Source organism: Carassius carassius, chromosome 29 (genome assembly GCF_963082965.1).
Source record: "Carassius carassius chromosome 29, fCarCar2.1, whole genome shotgun sequence".
In the NCBI taxonomy this organism is placed as follows: Eukaryota; Metazoa; Chordata; class Actinopteri; order Cypriniformes; family Cyprinidae; genus Carassius; species Carassius carassius.
The window spans coordinates 13,650,324-13,673,025 of NC_081783.1; the positions used below are offsets into that span (position 1 = coordinate 13,650,324).

The 22,702-nt window shown below is 35.7% G+C and overlaps 1 protein-coding gene across 4 annotated transcripts in view; it reads left to right on the top strand.

The window, feature by feature from the left end:
- Positions 1 to 22,702, top strand: part of LOC132109654 (leucine-rich repeat and immunoglobulin-like domain-containing nogo receptor-interacting protein 2) — a 383,416-nt gene that overhangs the window by 346,540 nt on the left and 14,174 nt on the right. Inside the window, exon 1 of one of the 4 annotated variants that reach the window (XM_059515914.1) lies at positions 13,138 to 13,278. The exons of the other annotated variants lie outside the window; for them this stretch is intronic. Within the exon in view, the coding sequence (XP_059371897.1) occupies positions 13,264 to 13,278 (15 nt within the window). The 5' untranslated portion in view covers positions 13,138 to 13,263. Of the gene's footprint in view, positions 1 to 13,137; positions 13,279 to 22,702 lie in introns of those variants that run through there. 4 annotated transcript variants of the gene reach the window in all.

Below are 22,702 nucleotides of genomic sequence, written 5' to 3' on the forward strand. Positions count from 1 at the left end.
CTAAAAACATAGAAGTATCTGACGCGCTGGGTGTTTTATCTTTACACAATGTTCTGGTAATGCAGAGGCTCGCGCTTTACTTGTGTGTGCGTATGTGTGCTTTGCTTTGAAGGGTAAGGATCAAACTCTGACTGCAGAGGAGGCACAGACTGTGCCCCATTAATGTTTCATTAACGCAGGATGCTTTGTGTGTGTGTGTGTGTGTGTGTGTGTGTGTGTGTGTGTGTGTGTGTGTGTGTGTGTGTGTGCGTGCGTGCGTGCGTGCGTGCGTGCGTGTGTGTGTGTGTGCGCGTGTGCGTGCATGCGTGCTTGTTTGGGCAATGGGAGAGAGAAGAAGAGTGAAAGAGAGAAAGCGCAAAGCTAGTGGAGACTTCAAGGATGCAAAGAAAAAATAAAAGGACCTCTAGAGAATGAGAGGGTGAGAAAAGGGTGCAGAGAGGCAGACGCAAAGAAGAGGGAGGAGAAATTACATGTGAGAGAGAAGAGCAGAGCAAGTAAAAGAAAAGATGTGTGTGGGAGTGCGGGAAGACGTGATGATTGGCAAGAAACCAGACAATAGAGGGAGAAGAAGAGAAGGTGAGGGGAGAGAATGAGAGAATGTTTCTCGCTCCATAAATTTTAGCACACATCATTGTTTTTCAATGTGCGCCCTGAGATAACGTACAACCAGTAGATTTGAGAGGTCACAAAAAAAACACAGTTTCAAAAAAAAAACAATCAACTGAAAATTAAAAGGGATAGTTTACCCAAAAAAGGAAAATCTTCTAATTATTTACTCAGTAAAATTAATATGCTGATTTGGTGCTCATATATGCAATTGGAAAGGAAATAAATACTAGAATATTATTCAGAACTGAATAAAGAAATGATGTCATACAGGTGTGGAACAACAGGAAGGAGAATAAATGATACTAGACTTTTCATTTTGGGGTGAAATATTTATTTGTCTTTGCAGGTATGAGATCAAAGTTCTCATTCTGTTTTTCTTTACTGTTTATTCTGTTACCAAACCCTCAAGAGGCAGGTTGGTAGGTGTAAATAATTGCTACTGAGCAGGTGTGTATACCCACAGAGGTGTGAAAACGACTTCCATCTGATCTTCTGGTCGTCTTTTGTATTTCATTTTCACTCCGCTGTCAAAAAAACGTGCAGGGGTTGGAAGGGGGTCTGAAACCCCGCTAGAGATTTTCAGGAAGTCAGGCAAAAGAGGAAATTGAAACCGATGGCATATGAAAAGATAACTGGTCATGCCTTTCACAAATGGCACGATATTGTTGGAGAGATTAAATCCTTTGAAATAAGAGGGGGTATTTTGACACCAGTCTCAACCTCCACCCACACACACTGCATTCCACCAATACAAAGGGGAACACTATGCTATGAAAAATTATATTTACAGGTGTTCATACAGCAACTACAGTAATATTAGGAAGGTATTTAACACACCCTTGAACCTTTCAATATTTAGTACAGTTCAAAGCTTTTTGATATGATGCACTTAAACAAGAAAAGTCTCTCATAGTCCTAAAGAGTCCTAAAGATCACTTTAATCTGTCCCATATTTTTTTTTACTGAAACAGAAGCTGAAAAAAGTTGATTTCACAGAAAAGAAAACATTGAAATTGCATATTTATAGGGAGATTAGAGCTAGTTTTCAACATGGAAAAGTCACATGGACTGTATCTCAGACTGTAACTGTTTTTTAGTCCCATAAAAAAAGAAAATAAATACAAAAATTGTGTTTTCTTTGAAGGATTTTTTGAACAATATTTTATATATATATATATATATATATATATATATTATCTTATTATTAAATTTTGACAACTTACCACGTACTGTATCAAATGAAAACATGACCCCTATCGGTCAGTTTAATTCTCTTTTTTTATGGTAAGGACAGTGTACATGTTAATTATTTATTATTATTATTAATTAATTTATTTGTTTTTTGGGGGGTGAAACTTTAAAGTATGTAGCTATACAGAGAAATAGGCTTACCATGAGAAAATTTTCACTGGAGAAAAAAAGGACACTGGACAACTTATCCTGGCCTCCCAATACATATAAATGATAAACATTTTTCTACAAGTTACAATTTTTCTAAAGGTTCTTTTTGTTGTGCTGACTGAAATATTAATATGCACAGCAAGAAACATAAAGCTAAGAGATTTTAAAGTTAAGAGCCTCTTTAACAAAGATAACAGCTGATGTTCTTTTTAATTAGACTGCAGAAGAAAATCTTAAAAACAACAGTAAATCACTGAAGGTGGGCAATCATCTGCTTCCTCCCTTAAAGTAGCCACATTACCACAGGGTTTCTAGGAAAACGGGAAACTGTGATGTGTCACAAATTCCCGTCTGCAAATGGAAACAGCCTGCAAGCACCTGTTCACCTTGTCAGCACAGTAAAAAAAATGGGGGACACATTCTCTGGCTGATTGTAGTAGTTATATTAATAATGAATATAAGAATAATGTATATGAGAATGTTTTGAAAATGTGTATTACACCACACCTCTACAGAAGGTCTACTGAATATTCATACATATGCATACTCAATATTCAGACATTCCTGACATTTCAACCAACCAGAATACTTCATCCTCTGTTGTTGTTATGGAAGTGAATGGAGCTTTATTGGAGCTTTGAAGCTGATGTCTCAGGTCTTGGCAATGCAGTTTTACAGAGTCAGTTTTCCACCCATTACCAGACTTAATTTCCCAGAAGTCACACGCACCAGAACATGTACCAGAACATTCTATACGTACCTCTGTAATCATAAAAAACATCTCCCCTATAGACTCTGCATTATAGTGCATGAGCATTTAATGGTTTTCAGACTATTGGCTTGAGAGTAAGACTATAAGACTGGTTCTGCAGTACAGTGCATGTATGGTATGAAATAATATTAGAATTAGAATGTGTGTATGAAAGAGAGGTTAGTAGCCTCCAGAAGCCCAGGAGTATTTCACTTTTTGTCTTCCTTTGCACAGCTCTGAAATATAATAATCCATGAAAATGGTAAAAACCTGTTTCATCAAAGTTGTAGCATTGTGTGTGACTGTGAAAATCTGAACAGGAAGCAGTAGGGAAAATGCACGATAAGAGGAGAGGAAAAGAAAAAAAATGTAGTATGCTATGTAGGGGAAGATGGCTCCTCCACCTCATTGTTTTCTCTTGACCAAAGATGATTATGACTATGCCATACTTAATTTTGAAATTTCATCTGAACATCAATATGTGTGAGATTTACTCAGCAAGGTTAGTTTAAGGTTAATTTACCTAATTTTATGTCTCTGAAAAATAGCCATCTGTGATATTGTGGCATATGCTGAATGTAAAGGTTTTTATTTTGAAGTGAAAAGGTAAAATTAGGCCCGAGGTCTAAGATTTTAAGTGACTATAATTTGAAATCATTTAGCTTTACAGTAGCAGATGCAAATTATTTTGAGATAATTACCAACTGGCTGTTTAATATGCCTTGAATATCTCAGCATTCAGCATGATCTAAAAGATTATTTGGTCATATCTTAAAGATTTTAGTGCAAGCATGTTATATTAAACTCCTTCTAAATAGTAACCAGTTCAAACAAAGCAGGAGTGAGGAAACTCAGAGAAAGGAGGATGAGATAATAAATTTAATTGACATTGAGGGAGATACTTAAATCTAAACTGGAGGAAACAACTGAGCTGTGCCAGGAAATTACAAATTAGGTTCGCAATGAGAATTTGCTCATCATGTAAATAATAGATAACTATGTAAATTGGACAGTTCCTTGGTCATGCTGGTAATGCGTGTGTCTTTGTAAAGTGTTCATGTAGTTCATAAAGGGAACTTATTACTGTAATATGCAGATATACACATATATAGACAAAAAAATTTTATATTGAGCATTTCTCTCCCTTTGTCTACTTGGTGCAACCTAAACATACAGTATACTGTATATTAATCTATTTTCATCATGTTCTGTTTCATTCCAAACAGGCATTTTCAAAGTGCTGTGAGTGATAAATGCCTCAGGCTTTAGGATTGTTACAGTACAGTGTTTCTGGGTTTTTACAAGGCTACTTCTAAAAGTAGAACAGTGTGTAGAAGCAGTGTCAGGGTGAAAAAGAAAAAGCCGCTCCAAAACTTTTACAACTAATATCGAGCTGTGTGGGTGTGTGTATATCTGTATGAGGCAAGGATAGAGGTAAGAATGACAGGTCAGCAGTCTTTAGCCTCCAGAAAGCCTCAGGTGTTTTGCAGACCTGTTTCTTACCGCTCGGAAATGCAAGCAGCTATAAAAATGGGCCAAACTGGTGCCACCAACTATCCCATTAGGCATAAACAGTGGATGCTGGGTGTTTGTTTGTGTGTGTATGTGTGTGTCTGTGAGGCGCTTGTTCTCAAACTTACCTAAAGTTGATCGCAGGCCTATTTTCATAGCATTCATTGTGTATCTGAAAGCAGGATACAGGGGCATATAATGATATGGGACACTTTTTGAACCTTTTCTACCTGACTCATCAATGTTAATTAATGTGCGCCCAGTGGTCATAACTGAATGGTAGATATATTAAAATTTCTGTTTTCTGTGAGGCATTTATGCTAATTTTAATTTTTAATTTTAATTTATTTATCTATTTTGGTCCACAGCCCACATTTTATGTATCATGATTGTTTTCCAAGCAGTTAAGCATACCAGATTTATGCCTAACAGCAACCACATTTGATCTCAAACATTTTTTTTTAATCTTTACTAGCTTTTTATATATATACAGTATATATAAGTCACCCACATGAGGTTGCCAGTTGTTTTTCCACATTTTTCCTAGACAGCTTACCTTACAATGAAGGCTTTTTTTTAGTATATGTACTACTGCTTGCTGTAAGACACTAGCATCCACCCTGTTCTACAGAGAATGTGCATCTAAGTTGTCAATCTTTCAGTTTTAAAATATTTGGTAGCTTTTGCAGTGTCGTCATGTTATTCTCCAAGCCAGAAAAAGAAGTAAAATAGACATTGGAAACCATCTGTTCCAGCTAGAATGGACTGACAAGTGTTTTTTTTTTTTCTGAATGCAACCATTGCTCAACCAGTGTGCTTGCAATAAAACTATAGCCATATAGTGGTGTAATATATGTACTTGGCATCAGTCTGATTTATACCCTAACTGTTATGGACAAAGCACTTTTTGGATAATAACGGTTACAAAAGTTTACAAATATTTTGTCTGAATTTATCAATAGATGGGAATGTTATGTAGCGTTTTGTTGACATATTTCAGTGTGATTTTCATGCCCTACAGAATTGTTCCATTAGGTTTGTTTGTTATAGTTTGACTTATTTATCAGATGAATTACAGTATTAAAGTTTAGCTCCATTATACCAATAGGCTACAGTTGAGGGTACATCTGAGGGTTGCGCTTCATAAACCAAGCTTTACACAGATGCACTTTAATGAAGGCTGCAGTTTATCCATTCAGAGAGCTGTTGGATAAGTCTAAGACTATTGGAAAAAGCTATGAAACTTTAGTTGCGTGTTTCTAGCAAGCTCTCTTTCATGGCTGAATGTTATATGATTGGTTGCAAAGTGTAACTGTTCATAAATCTTTGCCTTATTGTTGGCGTTCAAATGAAAATTGCCTGGGCTAATTTGTGTGTTTACACTAAATGTACTAGACGGGGTACCGTTGGAAAAGGAGTTACAGAAACATTGATTGAGCCGAGAGAGGCTGTCTCATCAGGGCTGAATGAGAAATCATTGATTTATAAGGATGAAAGACTGTGAAGTGTGGCATTACTAAAAATTGGTGCTACATTTGTGCAACTCTGAAGTTAAGCTAACCGAAAAAATTGTGCTGGTTAAAAGGCAAGGAAATGTAAGAAAAGAATAGAGATAGATTGAAGGAGTGATGTAGGTGAAGAGTTGTGGAAAAGGAGACAGCTGTATTTAATGCACTTTATGGATTGATATGTAAATCTGTAACTTTGTCAGTGTGTCAGCCAGTATAAACAGATGCAAAACTCTCTGTTTTATTTTAAACTAGTGGTTGTTTTAGTAGTTAGTTTAGTTTCAGGAACTAAGATTTACATTGCGGTGTCAAGTGGTGACCCAACATAGTGTACTTGATTTTTTATTTATTTATTTATTTATTTATTTATTTATTTATTTATTTATTTATTTATTTATTTATTTATTTATTTTTGTATCAAAGTACTGTAAAAATCTACTAACCAGAGAAAAACACTATACACTATAATATATGAATAAATTATTTATTGTTATCTATTTTGATATTAGCTTTTATTTTGTTTTCAGTTTATAATTTTTACTTTTAGTTTACTTTTTAATTTTAGTTTATGTTTTAGTAACTTTGTTACAGTATGTGCTTTTGTCATTTAATCTTAATTTTTAATTTTAGGACTTTTCTAAAATGTATTTAAAACTTTATTTTTGATAATAGCTTTTATTTTGTTTCAGTTTATATTTTAGATTTGTTCCGTTCTTTTTCAGTTTTGTTTCATTTTAGTAACTTTATGTGCTTTTGTTATTTAACCCATATTTTCAATTCAATATTGTGTTAACCTTTTAACTGATTTTATGGTTAGTTGCATTATCATCACTGTCTTCTCCCCCACTCTCCACAACCCCGAACAGACTCGCGGCCAACAAGTTGAGAAGCGCTGATGTAGATAAACATGCACCACCATGACAGCAAAAGCCGAGCTACATTTATCATATCCGAAACATATTGTCAGATCCTATTGCCTCTTATTCAGATTCAAACGATACTGTGCCACCAAGTGATCCGGACACGGAGCTGGAAATCGTCAGATTAATGGTGAGACTGCAGAAGGGACACAGACAGCATGTCTGCCTAACTCTAGATTCATTCCATTAGTGCGCCTCCACACTGTGGTCCCGGTCTAGTACATTTCCTCTCCTCTCACATCACCTCTGTTCAATTTAACGCCATGTTGCTGCTAGCACTCCAAGCAGGGCCTGCCAGTGCCGTATCACGGCTGCTTTTCCATTTGACAGAACACACACACATACACACCCGCCCAAGGAAGCCTGCCTGCTGCAATTAGCCGGGATTTAATGAACCCTGCAAAGATCCTCGCTTCTCCTAAAGACATGCCAGTCAAGGCCTCTTGACCAATTGCACGGGGTGATAGGGTGGCGCGGGACGGGCTGGCAGAAGCAACCAGAGCATTGAAGATCAATCCAAAAGCTCTGGATCTTTCTAGCCAGAGAGAAAGCATAACCGATGCTCATTTTTAGTGTATCTTCAGCTCCCCGCTTGTTTACAGTAATCCCCGCAGCTCTGTCCATACCTCACTGGATTAAAGGCTCAGTTGTTTGGGTGCGAGAGAGATAGAGAGTTCTGGATAAGATTGCTGCTATCAGCCCCAGTTTGCTGCTACTGTACACAGCAGTAGACGTGCGGTCAGTGCTCAGTAAACAGAGACTTCACGTCTAAAGCCGGGGCAGACTGTTGCCACGGGCTTCAGACGTCTTTTGCTGTCTGAGTCAGTTAAGAAGGTGACTCCATTAATAATTCTGGCCTCCAGTTAGTGTTAAAAAGTTCATTTTCCTAACCTGGTTGGAATTAAAATTAATAAGTCATTATTAATAGGGATGTCAATTTAACTATAACTATATATTTAATTATAAAGAAAATAGTGCAATAAAACAATTAATAAAATTAATCATATCCCTTGAGCCATAATTTTTGTACCCAGGACGTCAAGCATCGCTAAATCCAACATGATTGTATTGGTTATTATAGATTATTGTACCTACATCTTTAGTTTATTCACATTTGCACAGATGTATATTATTAATATACTGACAGCAAATAAAAAAATTAAGTTTTTACATTTATTCTTTTAGAATCATAAAAATTTTAATTATTCAAATCAATATGGTTCAGAGTGTTTAGCTCTCTTAAATATAAAGGTGTTTCACGATGCCATAGAAGAACCTTTTTATCTAAATGGTTCACTTAAAGAACCTTTAACATCTGAAGAACCTTTCTGTTTCACAAAAGGTCTTTTGTGGTGAAAGAAAGTTATTTAGATTATAAAAGGGCAAGAAAGAGTTGGTTCTTTAAAACCTTTGACTATATGGTTCTTAGTGGAACCAAAATGGCATCGCTGTAAAGAATCTTTTAAGCACCTTTATTTTTAAGAGTGAGTGACATATTTTTTATTTCATGCATTTAACTAATCTTGTATTATTAGATTTGTTTTCTATGTGGTTACTGATGAATGTATACTGTGTATATGCATACACTACCAGTTAAAAGTTTTTGAACAGTAAGATATTTCAAGTTTTTAAAGTCTCTTCTGCTCACCAAGCCTGCATTTATTTGCAGTAAATTCAGCAAAAACAGTAAAATATTGAAGATAAATATATATATATATATATATATATATATATATATATATATATATATATAGCATATCCACATCAGTAACCACATAGAATAAAATGATTCATTAATAAATTGTAAAAAAATTAATAGAATAATAATTAGTACTGATATTATAATACTGAACTCTTTTTGCAATATCTTCAATATTTATTTATGCCTTTGTTTTTAAATAATTTTCATTTGTGTATTGAGATACTGTACATAATTATTTGTAAATAATTTGATTAGTTGATTCATTTGATTTAAAAATGAATTACTTAACAGCCCAATAATCAGCTTTGTAATGTAATGTACAGGCCTAAGTTTCTTCTAAATTATAGAGAAAGGAAACCTGTCAGACACATTATCTAGATGTAATCTCAAGTTTAGTATGAAGTTTGGCATGGGTACCACAGTAAAAATCTGCATTCATCTCTCAGTTTCTGCTTAAGAGCTTCTAATAAGCCTAATGTTATCAGCCCACTCTCTAGTCTAAGCATCCAAGCACACACACAAACTTACAGCTCTGATAAATGTATCACCAAAGCAAAATGCTGCTACAAGCACAAACATTTCTGGCCCATTTATCTTCTCCTTCATAGTTCATATGGAAACTCGAACATGTTCCAAATGCATCTATTTCATTCAGAATCGAAGCTGACAACACCACACTGGGAAGAAGAAGCTGGGGAATGAATAAAAGGGAAAATTGAAGTCTTAAGCAAAAAAAGAAGCATCTTTGTGCATATGTTAATGTTTTTTTTTCTGCAACGGAACCATGCTCATTTAAAAGACAGTGTGAGTTAGAGTATTTACCGCGTGCACTCAATGGACAAACACAATCTCGCCCTTCAGATGGGGAGAGAGTGGTTTGTTTGCGTGGATCCTTGCATACGGTAAACGTGATTATTCTTACAGGGTTGCCCCCTGCTAATGCAATATCCAGTCCTGCTCTTGACTGTTGTTTCGCTCTGCGTGTATGTCACAGAAAGAGCAACACACAAGGCTTTATTTCACACTTGGGGTGATTTGTATAGCATAGCATTGCCACTCCTCAGGGTTTCTGTTTACAGCACAAAATACCCTGTTACACTTAACAATATGTCCTGAAGTCAGTTTTAACAATAGATGCTGCATGACGTGGTATATTATAAACATTAAGTGTAGTCTTAAATAGATGCCATTTAGGTGGTGATTATTCATAATATTGCAACACAGATGGCTTTGTGTGTACAGTATGTGTTGGTATTGAATATGTGTGAGTGTGTATAAATATATGCACTGGGAGACAGAGTATGAGTATTTGAGTGTGTCGGAATGTTCAAAGGCAAGACTGTAATTATGCATAAATTTGTCTCTCTGAGTAGGTGTGTGCTAAAAGTCAACAAAACTCAAACAAACTGCTTGTGTGTCTGTACACACATATACACTGATAAAATTACTGTAAAAACAAAGCAAATGTTTGTGGTTGCCATAAATCAGTGTTTTAAAATATGGTGACAATGTGGAATATGTCTGAAGTATTACAGTATTAGATTTTGTAATCCTGTTTGTATTTTACAGCCCATAACTGTGTGATATAACAGAAATAAACCAACCAGCTTTATTCACTAAAGTCTTGTGTGAATTTAAAATTTTATTTTTATTTTGTTTAGATTTTATAATATACATTTTACATAAAAAGTTTTTCAAAGTATTTACAGTGAAATTACAGGGAAAACATGTTACATTTACAGTAACAAACAGGCATTTGTGGTTGCCTGATATCACTGTAAAATATGGTGACAGTAGTGTATGTTTTAAGTATTTTAAGATTTTGTATTTACCTTTAATGGATATAAAATAATATACAACCAACCAACAATACTTACTAGTATATTTTGAACTATATATTGATGAGCACCGTTGTTTTTGGACCACAAAACCAGTCATAAGTAGCAAGGGTATATTTGTAGCAATAGCCAACAATACTGCCGTCCAAAGGCATAGCACAGTAACTACACATCTGGTCAAAAATGAGTTAAGTCCTAAAATGGGCTTTGTGACATATGTTCTGTTTTGTGACAAAGTCTCCTGGTTCAATTTTGTCCCATTTCAGAGAAACAAGAGTGTCAAAATTACAGTAACTATATATGCAGATACTGCACAGCCTGCCTTGGTATCCCATGGTAAATGATGGTTGAAGTTGTGTTTAAACGCAAATATCCAAAGACGGGTAAGGTAGATAGCAAAAATTAACTCCTGGCAAGGCAAATGACAGCTTTATAATCAGTTAACATTACCTAGCCAGCCGCTAGCAGATTAAAATGCCTACCTGCATTGCTTAATATCCACTCATAATAATAATTTTATTTTATTTTTTATTTATTTTTTTTTTCGGAGACATTTTTATACACATTTTATATGCTTAACTGCAGATATGGACGTGGTACAGTACAAATATTTTGAGCATCCCTTATTCTGTTCCTTATTTTCCTATAAACAATCACAATTATCCCTTATTTTCCTTTATGGCATCCCTAGTTATATTGTTAGGAAAAGTTGAAATTGTGTGGATTTTAACTACTTGGTCTGTAATTAATTACCTTTTAAATAAAATTAGCAAAACTCTTTGTGGTGAAAAGAGCATAGCGATAAGATGATTTTGAGGCTTACTATGGAGTAAATTTAACATTAACAACATGCAAACACCAATAAAACTATTAAAGTTATTAAAAACAATCAACATGTATTAAGAAACACAAAAAGAAAACTGGATTAACTAGTTTTTTTATTTATCTGATTTAGTTTGTAGATACTGCACTTTGCTTTTGCAATAGTGTTTCAGTTGTATAAGGTCATACAAAGTCAGAGTGCAATATCTGCATTTTAGTGGTCAAAGGTCACATCAATGGTCATAGTTTTTATCCATAAAAAAATTCACCCTAAAAAGACTTTAAATGAATGCATTGCCACTAATTTACCCACAACATATTTGCACTTTGTCTTTGTAGGGCAGAATACATTGTATGGGGAAATGATCTATTTTACCTTTATGCCAAAAATCATTAGGATATTAAGTAAAGATCATGTTCCATGAAGATATTTCCTACCATAAATAAATCAAAACTTAATTTTTGGTTTGTAATAAGCATTGCTAAGAACTTAATTTGGACAAATTTGAAGGCGATTTCTCAATATTTAGATTTTTTTGCACCCTCAGATTCCAGATTTTCAAATAGTTGTATATCTCATCCAAATATTGTACTATTCTAACAATACATCAATTGAAAGCTTATTTATTCAGAATTTGACCCTTATGACAAGTTTTGTGGTCCAGGGTCACATATATTAGTTTGTTTTGTATAGAAAAATAGTTTTCATAGTATTCACAGTGAAATTAAATTTTTCTATTTTCCATTTGATTCAGGTAACTGTTTTTAATAATTTATTAATGATTAAATGTAAGGTGAAAATTTTTACAACAATAATTAAAATATTTTATAATAGTGTTGTTTTATTAAATATGTTTTAAAATGTAATAATATTAATTCTTAATTTTTTTTTGTTTTGTTTAGTATAACAGTAAAACTACATGTATTGTCCTATCATATCTATTCACCGTATGCTAGGGAACCAATTAACGGTATTTTAATGTTAGATTTTAGCATTGCAGTTCTGTGTATTCAGCACTATTTGGCATTTGTGCAGAAACTACATTAGAGACCATTTGTTTTACATTGGCCTTTTGCTCTTGACCTGCTGTTGACCCTCACACCTGTAAAATCGATAAGAAACAAGCCAGCACATTTGGGTCCTCGCTTGTCCTCCCCTTCACCCTCCTCTGCAAGGGTAAATCTGCATGGATCACACCTGTCAATCACACCCCAGGCTCTCACCACCTCAAGATGGTCGCTGCTGTTTTTAGGGGGCAATAATTCATGCTCACTTCATAGTTGGCCTTGGCAGACTTGAGTTGCAGTAAATTAATTATTTTGTTGTTGCAACTGCATCAGTGTGTTACGAAAGCATTGAGCACGTTGGTGAACAAAACAGCACACGAGTAATCGAGCACCAAAACACCAGCCGTTCAGATGGGGATGTTGCTGTTCAAAGTCATAACAACCTCCTCCCATGCACAGCAGTCTAATGAAGATCTGGGTGGAATCAGAAGTGCTATCGTCACAGTTAGGGTTTGAAATCTCTCATTCCCTTTTCCGTAATGCGCGTGGGATTTTGCATTTATTTTTGAGAAGATTTCCTTCATGCTACATTTGCAAAGCTTTAGCATGAGGTTAAATGTGTTTGCATGTATTCATTTATGCAAATGCACATATGCATGCATGCAATTATATATCTCTTTCATCCATGCTTTTCTTTCATTATGTGTCACCACCATTAGCGTTGTGTGTTTTGAGAAGCCTGTCCATGAGGTGGTGCACAACAGTGTTTACTTCACCACTTTCCTGCAGTATACAGTGTTCGGTGGGTCTGGCTTGATTGAACCCTGTAGACCTATTAGGGTTATATACATACTATATGCTTTTGTTGTAATCAGGAGCGGAACCAAGCCTGGCCCCGCGGGTTTCATTACTCATTACAGGTACAAACTCCATCTTTAACTAGCTAACAAAACCTGCTGTAGCTGCAATCAGTCAGACCACAGAACATGTTAGCTACATACAGTCACAGACAGGCTTTCTGTAGCCTTGGAGGTGGAAACAAGGTCATCCGTGTTGGGGAAATGCGAGTATCTGGATTAGCCGCTGGCGGTCATTGTGATGTAAACAGGGTGTGAGAAATGTATAGCTCATGGAGAGCGACAGTAGTAAAGATGGAGCATAGGAGGCTAACTACTGTGTAGGAGCTACTGATATGTCACCCGAATTGGTAAGGTGCTATTGCATTCACTTTAGATGTGTTTTAGTCTCTGTTTCAATAGGTTTTATTGTGCTTTTAAAAAGATCAAAGAGATGGAATAAAGTTTTCTGTTTGTTTTAATGAAATTCACTTTTTTCCTTTCTCTGAGTTCTAATTTTAAGCCCAGTTTCACATAGTCCATTGCACTAAATCTTTAAGAACTAATTAAAAGTTTCTTTCTCTCATTGCGATGCAGGGGAAAGAGATTTCCAAGTTGTTAGCAGACATTCCGAAGCACTTTTCTGTTGACTGATTTTCTCTTCTGCCGTGTGTAATGTAATGTGACGTGGAAGGAAAAGAACGGGGGTTCGTTGAAGGTGCTTCTCAAAGCAAGTATGCGGAGTCAGATCTGACCCTGAGGACTAAGTGGCAGTTGTCTGTTGGCATTAGCATTGTGGACAGCGTGTATGAGCATGTCACAATGTCACAGAGCTCTCACCTCCTGACAAGAAAGGATGCACACGCAGGAAGTGTGAGATATTGACGAGGCGCTGATATTTTTAGCCCACTTTCATTAGAGCTCAGCAGAGATATCAGACATCAATAGGATGGTGTCGTTACAGTCGAAGCGGGAGATCTTAATACACACACACACGTTCTTAAAAGGAATTAATCCTTTGTGAATGACGTTTCGGGATGTTCAGATTGGTTTTTGATTTATATAGTGAGTTCAAAGAGTTTTTATTTCTCAATTATTTAAACTAATATACCATTATATTTAGGGGGAAAAAAACATATCACTGCATAGTATGTGCATGAAAACTGCTAAACCAGCTTTTTTGGTTACATTTTAATTAAACTGATTAATTAAGTTAATAATGTTTTAAGCGTTAATTTTAGTGCTGTCAAATGATAACTCGTGAGTAATCGCATCCAAAATAAATGATTTTGTTTACATAATATATGTATGTTTACTGTCTATATTTATTATGTATATAAAAATACACACACATACAGCATATATTTAGAAAATATTTACATGTATTTACATACAGTATATACATTTATAATCACATAGATAGATAGATCTATCTTTACTCTTACTTGTTGAGTTCCTGTTTTGGTGGCAATATAGCTATTTTATCAAGTAGCTTTGGATCCAGTTTGAAGAAGCGTACCTTTGCATTAGCAACAACTGTGATAAATGAACACCCTGCAGGGCTCCATGTCTATCCCATTCCTTTATTATACAATCGCTCCAGGTGGAGTTTAGAAAACCCTAGCATTATTGGCTCGTCTATTACGTTGTAGGGGCTAATAAGGCTACAAAGCTACACTGCGAGACCACCACAAAGTGCTGAGGCGCGGAGAAAAGTGGAACATGATTCATCTTGTTTGGAAGGCAAGGCCTTATTAGGACCAGTGAGAGTGTGGATGGGGGCTTTTGGGTGGGAAAGGCTTCACTAGGCTTTCCCATCCAACCTCCCTGTAATTGCTTTTGGCTGCACCTTGAGAATCTGATGAGTTGAGACAAGATTTTGTTAAAGTGACTGCGCATGGTGTCCAGGCTGCTTTAAAAACAAAGTCTGTCCATCTGTCTTTCTTTTGCTTGGTTCTAAACTACATCTGAAGAGATGAAGTGTGAATTTTCCCATAACATACCCATTTTTACACATTTTTAACAAGCCCCAATTACTTTTGTTGTATGACAATAACAGTATGATGTAAATATATTTAAGTGCATCTTTTATTACAATCTTTTTTTAAGTTACAATAAGGATGTATTTCCATGCATCTTTTGGTGCACAAAATCTTTTGATGCGTAAAAGTGGACTTCTTATATTTTGAAAAAGTACTGGAAGCTGTATTTTAGGCTGGTGAAGAAAGGACACATTATCTTTTCTTTTTCTCCCTTTTTTTGGCTGTGCTTTGCAAATATGGGCCGTTTCTCTCTCAATTATCAGCTTTTCCACTGTATTTGTGTGGCTTCCAAGTGCTCTGGTTTAATGTGACACCCTAATCGACCCATTCAACAAAATAAAACTAGAAGAATAAGAAGATTTGGACCTAGGACACTCCCCTAATGAATTTGAAGGCTTTGAAAGGTCCGAAAGGCTTAACAAGGGAGTGACATTGAGCGGGGAAATGGTGGCTACACAGACAATGTTAAAAGGATCCTGGAGTCATTACATGGCTATTAGAGTGCATTATGGCTTTGGCTGTAATAGAAACTCCTGCTGTTTGTCTCTGGTGGTTGGAATAATTTCCGGAACCTTCCCTGTCCCAAAATGTACCTCAATTTCTCCCTGTTAACAATAGGGGACAGCACTTCAGCCATGCTTCTCATTCTTGACAAGCTATTACCATAAGTTTCCGCACACACTCCATCTTTATGAAATGGAAGGCTTCAACGTAATGCTCTTCACAGAACCGTGGAATCCCCTTACACACATGCTTTAAGACTGAGGATGTGCTGCATACTTCACAAGCCTCACAATATAATCATGTGATTCCACATCTTTTTTTCTCTTTTCCTTTCACTCTCTCTTGTTCTTTCTTTCCCCAGTCCATTTCCATTAATCTTTTCTGCAATAAGAAATGCTTTGGTCATTTCACTGTAGATTGAGTTTGATAGTTCAGGATTATCTCAATAGTTCATAGCCATTTGTATACAGTAAGTGTACACATACTGTATGCTTTTGTTCATGTAGATAGACATTGAAAACTCAAACTTACAAAACGTACAAAAATTTGCAAAAGTAGTGGTACAGGTAACTGAAGTTACGTCCACAATTGGCTTTTTGTCATGCAAAGAAAATGACTGAATATTTACTTGTAACTACTACCCTGCTGCAAAAGACGCTCGCATTTCAAACCATACATGAAATGTTGATTTTGAGTGTGACCTGGACATGCCAGTGAGTGGTGGGATATTTTTTTAAATACCTGTATCTGTCATTCTGTAGGCTACATGCTGTCACACTTATTCCAACTTCTAATAAGAAAGCATACACAACATCATAAAACCATTAGAATGTAAAATTAGGCAAAGTGTTAAATGCATTAAAAACATATTATGGCTTAAACATGTTTGAGCTCATTTATTATAAATGCAGTCAATACAAATATCATATATTTTAGATGCTTTCATTACAATGTGTGTTTCCATTTATATGCAATTATTTACAAATAGTAATGAGATATATGATATGATATATATATATGATAGCCGCATAAAGTAAAGGAAAAGAAAATTGGAGCTGAATTTTGGAGAGGTCCTCATCCTATTATGCAAGCAAAATGCACACAGGGTCTGTCAAGTGAGGTGACATCAGAAGCCCCTCACTTCTACAATAAAATGTCTTGGATATGTTAATGGGGCTCTTGGGACTCTTGTGATATACAGTATGTCCAATTTAGCACTGTGAGAAAGAGATAGGAGTCTTCCTTTACAGTGAAGCTCTATTTTAGCTTCATTGTGCGGGTAAAGGTCAGTCGGTCCTCTGTTTCTCACACATTCTCAATCTTGGCTGTGGTTTTGTTGATGAGAAATTCGCAGCTCCAGCTTTTCCCAGGTGTTTTCTTCACATGCTCCAGTGTGGGGCCGCTGCTTGGCAGGGGTCCATGATGTGGTCCTCTTCTAAACTTCAAACAACTTATTAAATTCCCTTCCAGTGCCAACTTCATTTCTGCTCTTTGAAATGGTTCAGTTCCCATCACCTGCTTGGATGTGCCATAGTACCAGTGAGCACACATGCACAGATTGTCGAGAAGCGCTCTTTCTGGCTGCTGCTCGCCGAGCTCTTTTCAATTCAGATGAAAGCGAGATGGGTTTGCCGATAGCTCTGTGTAGAGAAGAGCCCTATTTCATCCTGATGAGCAGTAAATGTGAACCAGGTTTGGAGTCTTAAGAGACTGAGACCCATTTAGGAAAGCACTTTTCTCTGCTTACTCTAAACTGCATTTTTAAATCTGTGGAGTATATTTTTGCAGGCACCAATGGCTTAACTCTTGCTTTCTTTGGAAGCTAAGTGGAGTTGACCGCCTCGTTGTGCCCAGCATGCGGTCTTGTTTATATATTAATTTTTTATCAAGCAGCTCTGTGTAAACCTGAGTCATCACACTAGGTGATTTATTATTATTATTATTAATCTGGTGTATGAAATCATAATTTAGCAAGGAGATGTTGACCTACCTATATATAAAACATTACTCCTTTATTCCTCAATGTAAAGTGAAACAGAAAATGCTTAATACTGGCCAAATGTTCTTTTAAAATAACTTTGGAAATATATTGACTGTAGAGTATATTTTCGCAGACATACAGTATACTGTATCTTTTGTCATTTACTCACCCTCATGTCATTCCAAGCCTGTATTAGTTTATTTCTTGTGTTGAACACAGAAGAAGATATTTTGCTCTAAACTAGTAATTTGTTGTAGTTTTTGAGAAATGTTTTCTGTTAAATAAAATATATCTCCTTTTGAGAGTTTCTTAACTGTGCTGATCTTTTTTATGCTCAAATAGCAAAATTACAAACTAAAGTTGAAAAAGGGAAAAAGCTAAATAGGACCCATTTAAGTTAGATGGTAGTTTTAGTATTAGTATCAGTCTCAGTCTCAGTATCACAATTAGTATTAGTACTGTATTAGTATAAGTATTAGTATCAGTTGGGAATGCTTTAAAACCAAGGACCAAGGCCATAGTGCAAATTAAAGTAAGCAAGCAAATTAAAAATATTAAAGTAAGCAAATTAAAAATATATAAAATTATTTTTTTCTGTGACCCAACAGAGCAAAATGTATTTATTTATTTATTTATTTAGTTAGTTAGTTTCATTTTGTGTTTGTTATTTATTTTTAACTTTGAATGTAAAAATAACCTTTTTTATTTCCATATGATTCCTTTGCCGAGCCATCATCAGCACAGCATGACCCCTTTGTTGGCCTTAAAAGCAGAATGCTAATTAAACATAAGTACGGGATGGGCTGTGGGATATCACTAACTCTGTGCATACCAGCCATCTGGACAATAATTAGGCCACTGGACCCTAAAGCAATTTGAGAGTCTCGGTTGGGAAGTGACCAGCCCTGATCACACCTGAAAAGAGTCCTTCAGTTTCAAGCTTAACACTTAAGGTAGAATAGCTAATGAATTGTTGGTTTGAGCTTGCTAGATCCTGAATGGCAAAAACGAGTAAGCGCAAGATTCCTAAGTGGCTAAGAAATGAGCAAAACATGTTACTTAGACTCTGTAAAACACTGTTCTTGAGTTAAAATAAAGTTAAAGCTACACAGTTTCCCCAAGGCAAACGTTACCCTCTGTGAATTGATCTTTATGGCTGCATATCCTGTAGCAGTGAGGGTCCCAAACCGGGCAATTATCAGTTTCATACAGACAAAAGGACTTTCAGACCATGGCAGACACTTATTTTTTGGAAGAAGACCTGCAAACATTGTTCCACTGTGTCATTTGAGGTTATTTTGATGGACTGTGACATGAACGGCTATCATTACAAGCATGTTGACAAGCTTGTTGCATCACTGGATTTTTTGCATATGCCAGGAAGGGAGGGGATCCTACTACGTATGACAGTTTCCTAAATAAAAGGCGGATAGGGGACATATTTATGTGTGGTGTAGGAGAAGCAAAAATGGGAATAATTGGGAAGGGATTTAGGGGAGGATAAAGAGGATTGACAGTAAAACAATGCACTTAAGGGTGATGGAGAGGTTTATCTGCCCGACATTTACAAGCAGTGGCTCTGTGACAAGAGATATGTGGTGGACGCTACGGATGAAGGTAGATGGTGAAGAGCGGCACAAATCTCTCCCCCACTTATCTCATTGTGTTTCTCCTGCTTTGTCTTGATCCATCTTATCCGTCAATGCGATCCATTTCATTTAAAAATCCATGGCTTCCCTTGTTGAAAGCTGGAAGTTGTCATTTAGCTCACTGCTGAGAAGACTGTCTGCTATCAGGTCCATCTAATGAAGCCAGAGCAGGAGTCAATAAGTAAAGTAGGCATGGCCAGAAAAGGAAAGAGAAATCGCTAATGTGCCATGGGTAATGACTGAGATAGAAGACTTGTTAACGGGCTTGTTTGCAGGGAAGCCCATTTTTCCACCTTATCTTTCACCCACAGACCCAACACCCGCCTCGGCTCTTCACATGTGAACTGATATGTTTGACTGTTAGAGAGTCTAAATCTCAGCATGTGACCATTTTATCAAAGCTAACCACCAGCTGAGGGTTAAACATGTTTCTTTCAGATATATAGACAGATGCAGAGTGGCTTCTCCTGTGCTCAAGGCTGCTGAAAATGTGTTCGCTGATTATCCACCGTGAGCTTTAAAACATTCTCGGGAGTGCTGGAGAATTACGATTTCTATGGTGCATAGCAGAGAATGTACAATATTCAAGGACACTGACTAGGGTTTAAACAGACTTATGATTTGCGATGTACAAAAGATAAGTACACTTAATTTTTGACTTTGATTATCTTGATGGTGTAACTCTAAATGCTCACATTCACTGCTTTTCATACTTCTTGTTGTTTTGCCTCATATTGGATTTTCTCTCCTTTACTCACTCACTCACTCACTCGCACACTCACATAAAATATACAGACATGTGAACGTGTTTAAGAACCCAGAGGCAAGCATAAGAATTAGGCCAAAAAAGGAAAAGATACATATTTGAGGATCATTTTTGAGCAAAAACAGTGCAGAGACATAAGAAAGAGCAATGGGGAACACAAGGAGATGTATCATATCTTCAGATAGGAAAAAGTCACTGTTTTATATGTCACAAAATCATGTTATGCACATATAGAGTCACTGTGTTACCATTTTATTGTGCAGGCAAGTTCAAAGTGAGTTTAACTGAATGGGGAATTGTTGTATTTTTCATATGTTTGACTAGATCTTGTCTGTTATAGTTGAGATAGATGAAAGCTAACTGAATGACTCTGCTATATATGGTGAACAACATCACAATGAATAATGTGGTAGTTTTGTGGCAGGTTTGCGACAACACAAGGGTATGTCAATATTTTTAGGTGGACTATTAATTTTAAAGCATGGTACAAAATAATACAGCTTTGTTCTCATAGTCTATTGGTTCTGTATGTGTATTGCTTTAGATACCATTTCCAGTCTTAATTACAGGCACACTGGTTGTCATGGTGCATTAACTTGAAAATATTGCCATATTGATTGAACAGTTACAAAGACAAGGATCAGCAATCTGAGAAATTAGCCCATAATCTTCATTTCTCATATGTTTTCATTTCAGTCTCCAAACTGTGGTATAATCAATAACTAATCAATCTTCTGGACAGCAAATAGGACAGTATTCCCTCGAGAAGCTCTTCCTTGCCACCTAATAAGATAGAGACATAAAATATGGAGAGTTGTTGAAGGAACTCATGCATTCAGCCTCTGATGGGTTCATTAACTCATTGCTTATAAAGTAGCAGAGAGAATTAGCCATGTGTGGTCCCTCTGGGCTTCTTCGGGTCAAAAAAGACCGAAACCATGTACGTTTTAAATTTTTAAATTTTTTTGCTTCATCGGAGGGGGATGAAACTTGGTGACTTTTGTTGTATTACCTATGTGAACACACAAAAAAATCAAGGAGATGATTCTGATATGTTAAAGGGTCGTAAAAAAAAATTGCACACTTAGCTTCCTACGGGTCAAAAATGACCCACATAGGAAATGAATGGGAAATACAAGAAAATCCGAAAACTCAGAGAAACTTTGGTGGTACAAACTACAGATCAGCCACTGTGCAGAAAAAAAGTGTACAGCAATGAAGGGGTGACACTCTAAAACATCAAGAGTGCAAATAAGACACCCTCCCCCCCACACACACACACCCACACACACAAACACACACACACACAGAGAAATTAACTGGTAAGACTGAAACAGCAAATTTTGCTATATTTTACTATATAATCATAATAACTCCAAAACTATAGCAAGGAGAGTCAAAAGGTAGGTATCGTTTGAAAGAACTCTTTTTAAATTTTTCAAAAATATAAATTAGATTACATTTAGACATTGTCCTGCAGAGAAATTGCGGATAAAAGACAAAATATATATATAATTTGTATTATGATTTTGCATATCTTTCTTATTTGTCATGGAATAACTCAGGAAGGAAATAAGGTAGGAGGAAAATTCTTTTTTAGTGAAGTCCCCCTACATGTTAGCTGCATCTGGATAAAAAATAATAATAATTTGGATAAAGGAATCAAAAGTTACAGCATTTGGAACAGAGATAGCCTTTTTGTACAGTCTTTGACGCCCCCTCATGGGCAATTGTTTCTCCATGAAGAATATCTAGTCATAAAAGCAATAGATTATGTTAATTTTAGGCTCATTGTAATTGTAATAATATGCTGTAAAAAATGAAGTGCCATTTTCAATGATCTGTGAATGTTTCATGAGCTGTATGATGTTTTTGACACATTGCAGTACATTATTTTATAGATTATGAAAAAAAAAGAAATTGTATTTATCACCAAATAACTCAGCAATACTTAAGATTTTTTCAAAGTGGATACATTCACTGTAAAGGTCATACCCTAAGCTTTCAAATGACATCAACTTTGTGTTAATCAAGGCAATATTTTTGAAAAATATGGTAATGAATATTTTCGCAGCTAGGTGGCGCCTGCTGGCGGTACACTCGGTTTTAGAGGGATTACTCAGCACTCGTTAAGAGTTAATAAATGTGATTAGATGCATTAAAAAGCTGAGATCCTAAGCTTTAAAATGATATATAGATTGTGTTGTTCCATTCAGTGGTTGCTTAGTAATTCGATTTTTTTTCTTTCCAAATGGGAATAAAAAAAATAAATAAAAAAAAGCTATGGCAGCCTATAGGCGGTTACAGGACATTACACACATTTATTATATTTTAAAGCCACTGGATGGCGCTCTTCTCACTTGAATTTTTTTTTATTTTAGGCCTGCACTCTATTTTGATGTGCAATGGTGCATTTATTGAAAAAAAATTAAAATTAAAATAAAATAAAAATATATATATTAATTCTAATGGAAAAAATTGCTCATAAAAAATATATAATTAATGCAAAGTATCATAAAAATCTTTAAAAATTCTAAATAATATACAAAAAATATTATTGAACAAAAATATATTTGATTGGTTTTCCTGGGAAAAAAAAAGTTACATTTTTAAGGCTTCGGTCTTTTTTGACCCGGAGGAAGCTAAGTGTAACCCATTTACGAAGAAGCCCAGAGGGTTAAGGGTCCTCCGGGGCCAGGGGTCAGCGTGGAAAATCTTAATTTAGTCTTATCACTGAGTCACTTTTCAAAAAGAGTGGTTGTTTTTAATCTGCTTACTAAGAGACACAAGGGAATGATGGCCTTATTGTGAGGATGCTTCAGTTTTTAACAAATTCATGGCACAGGAACACAT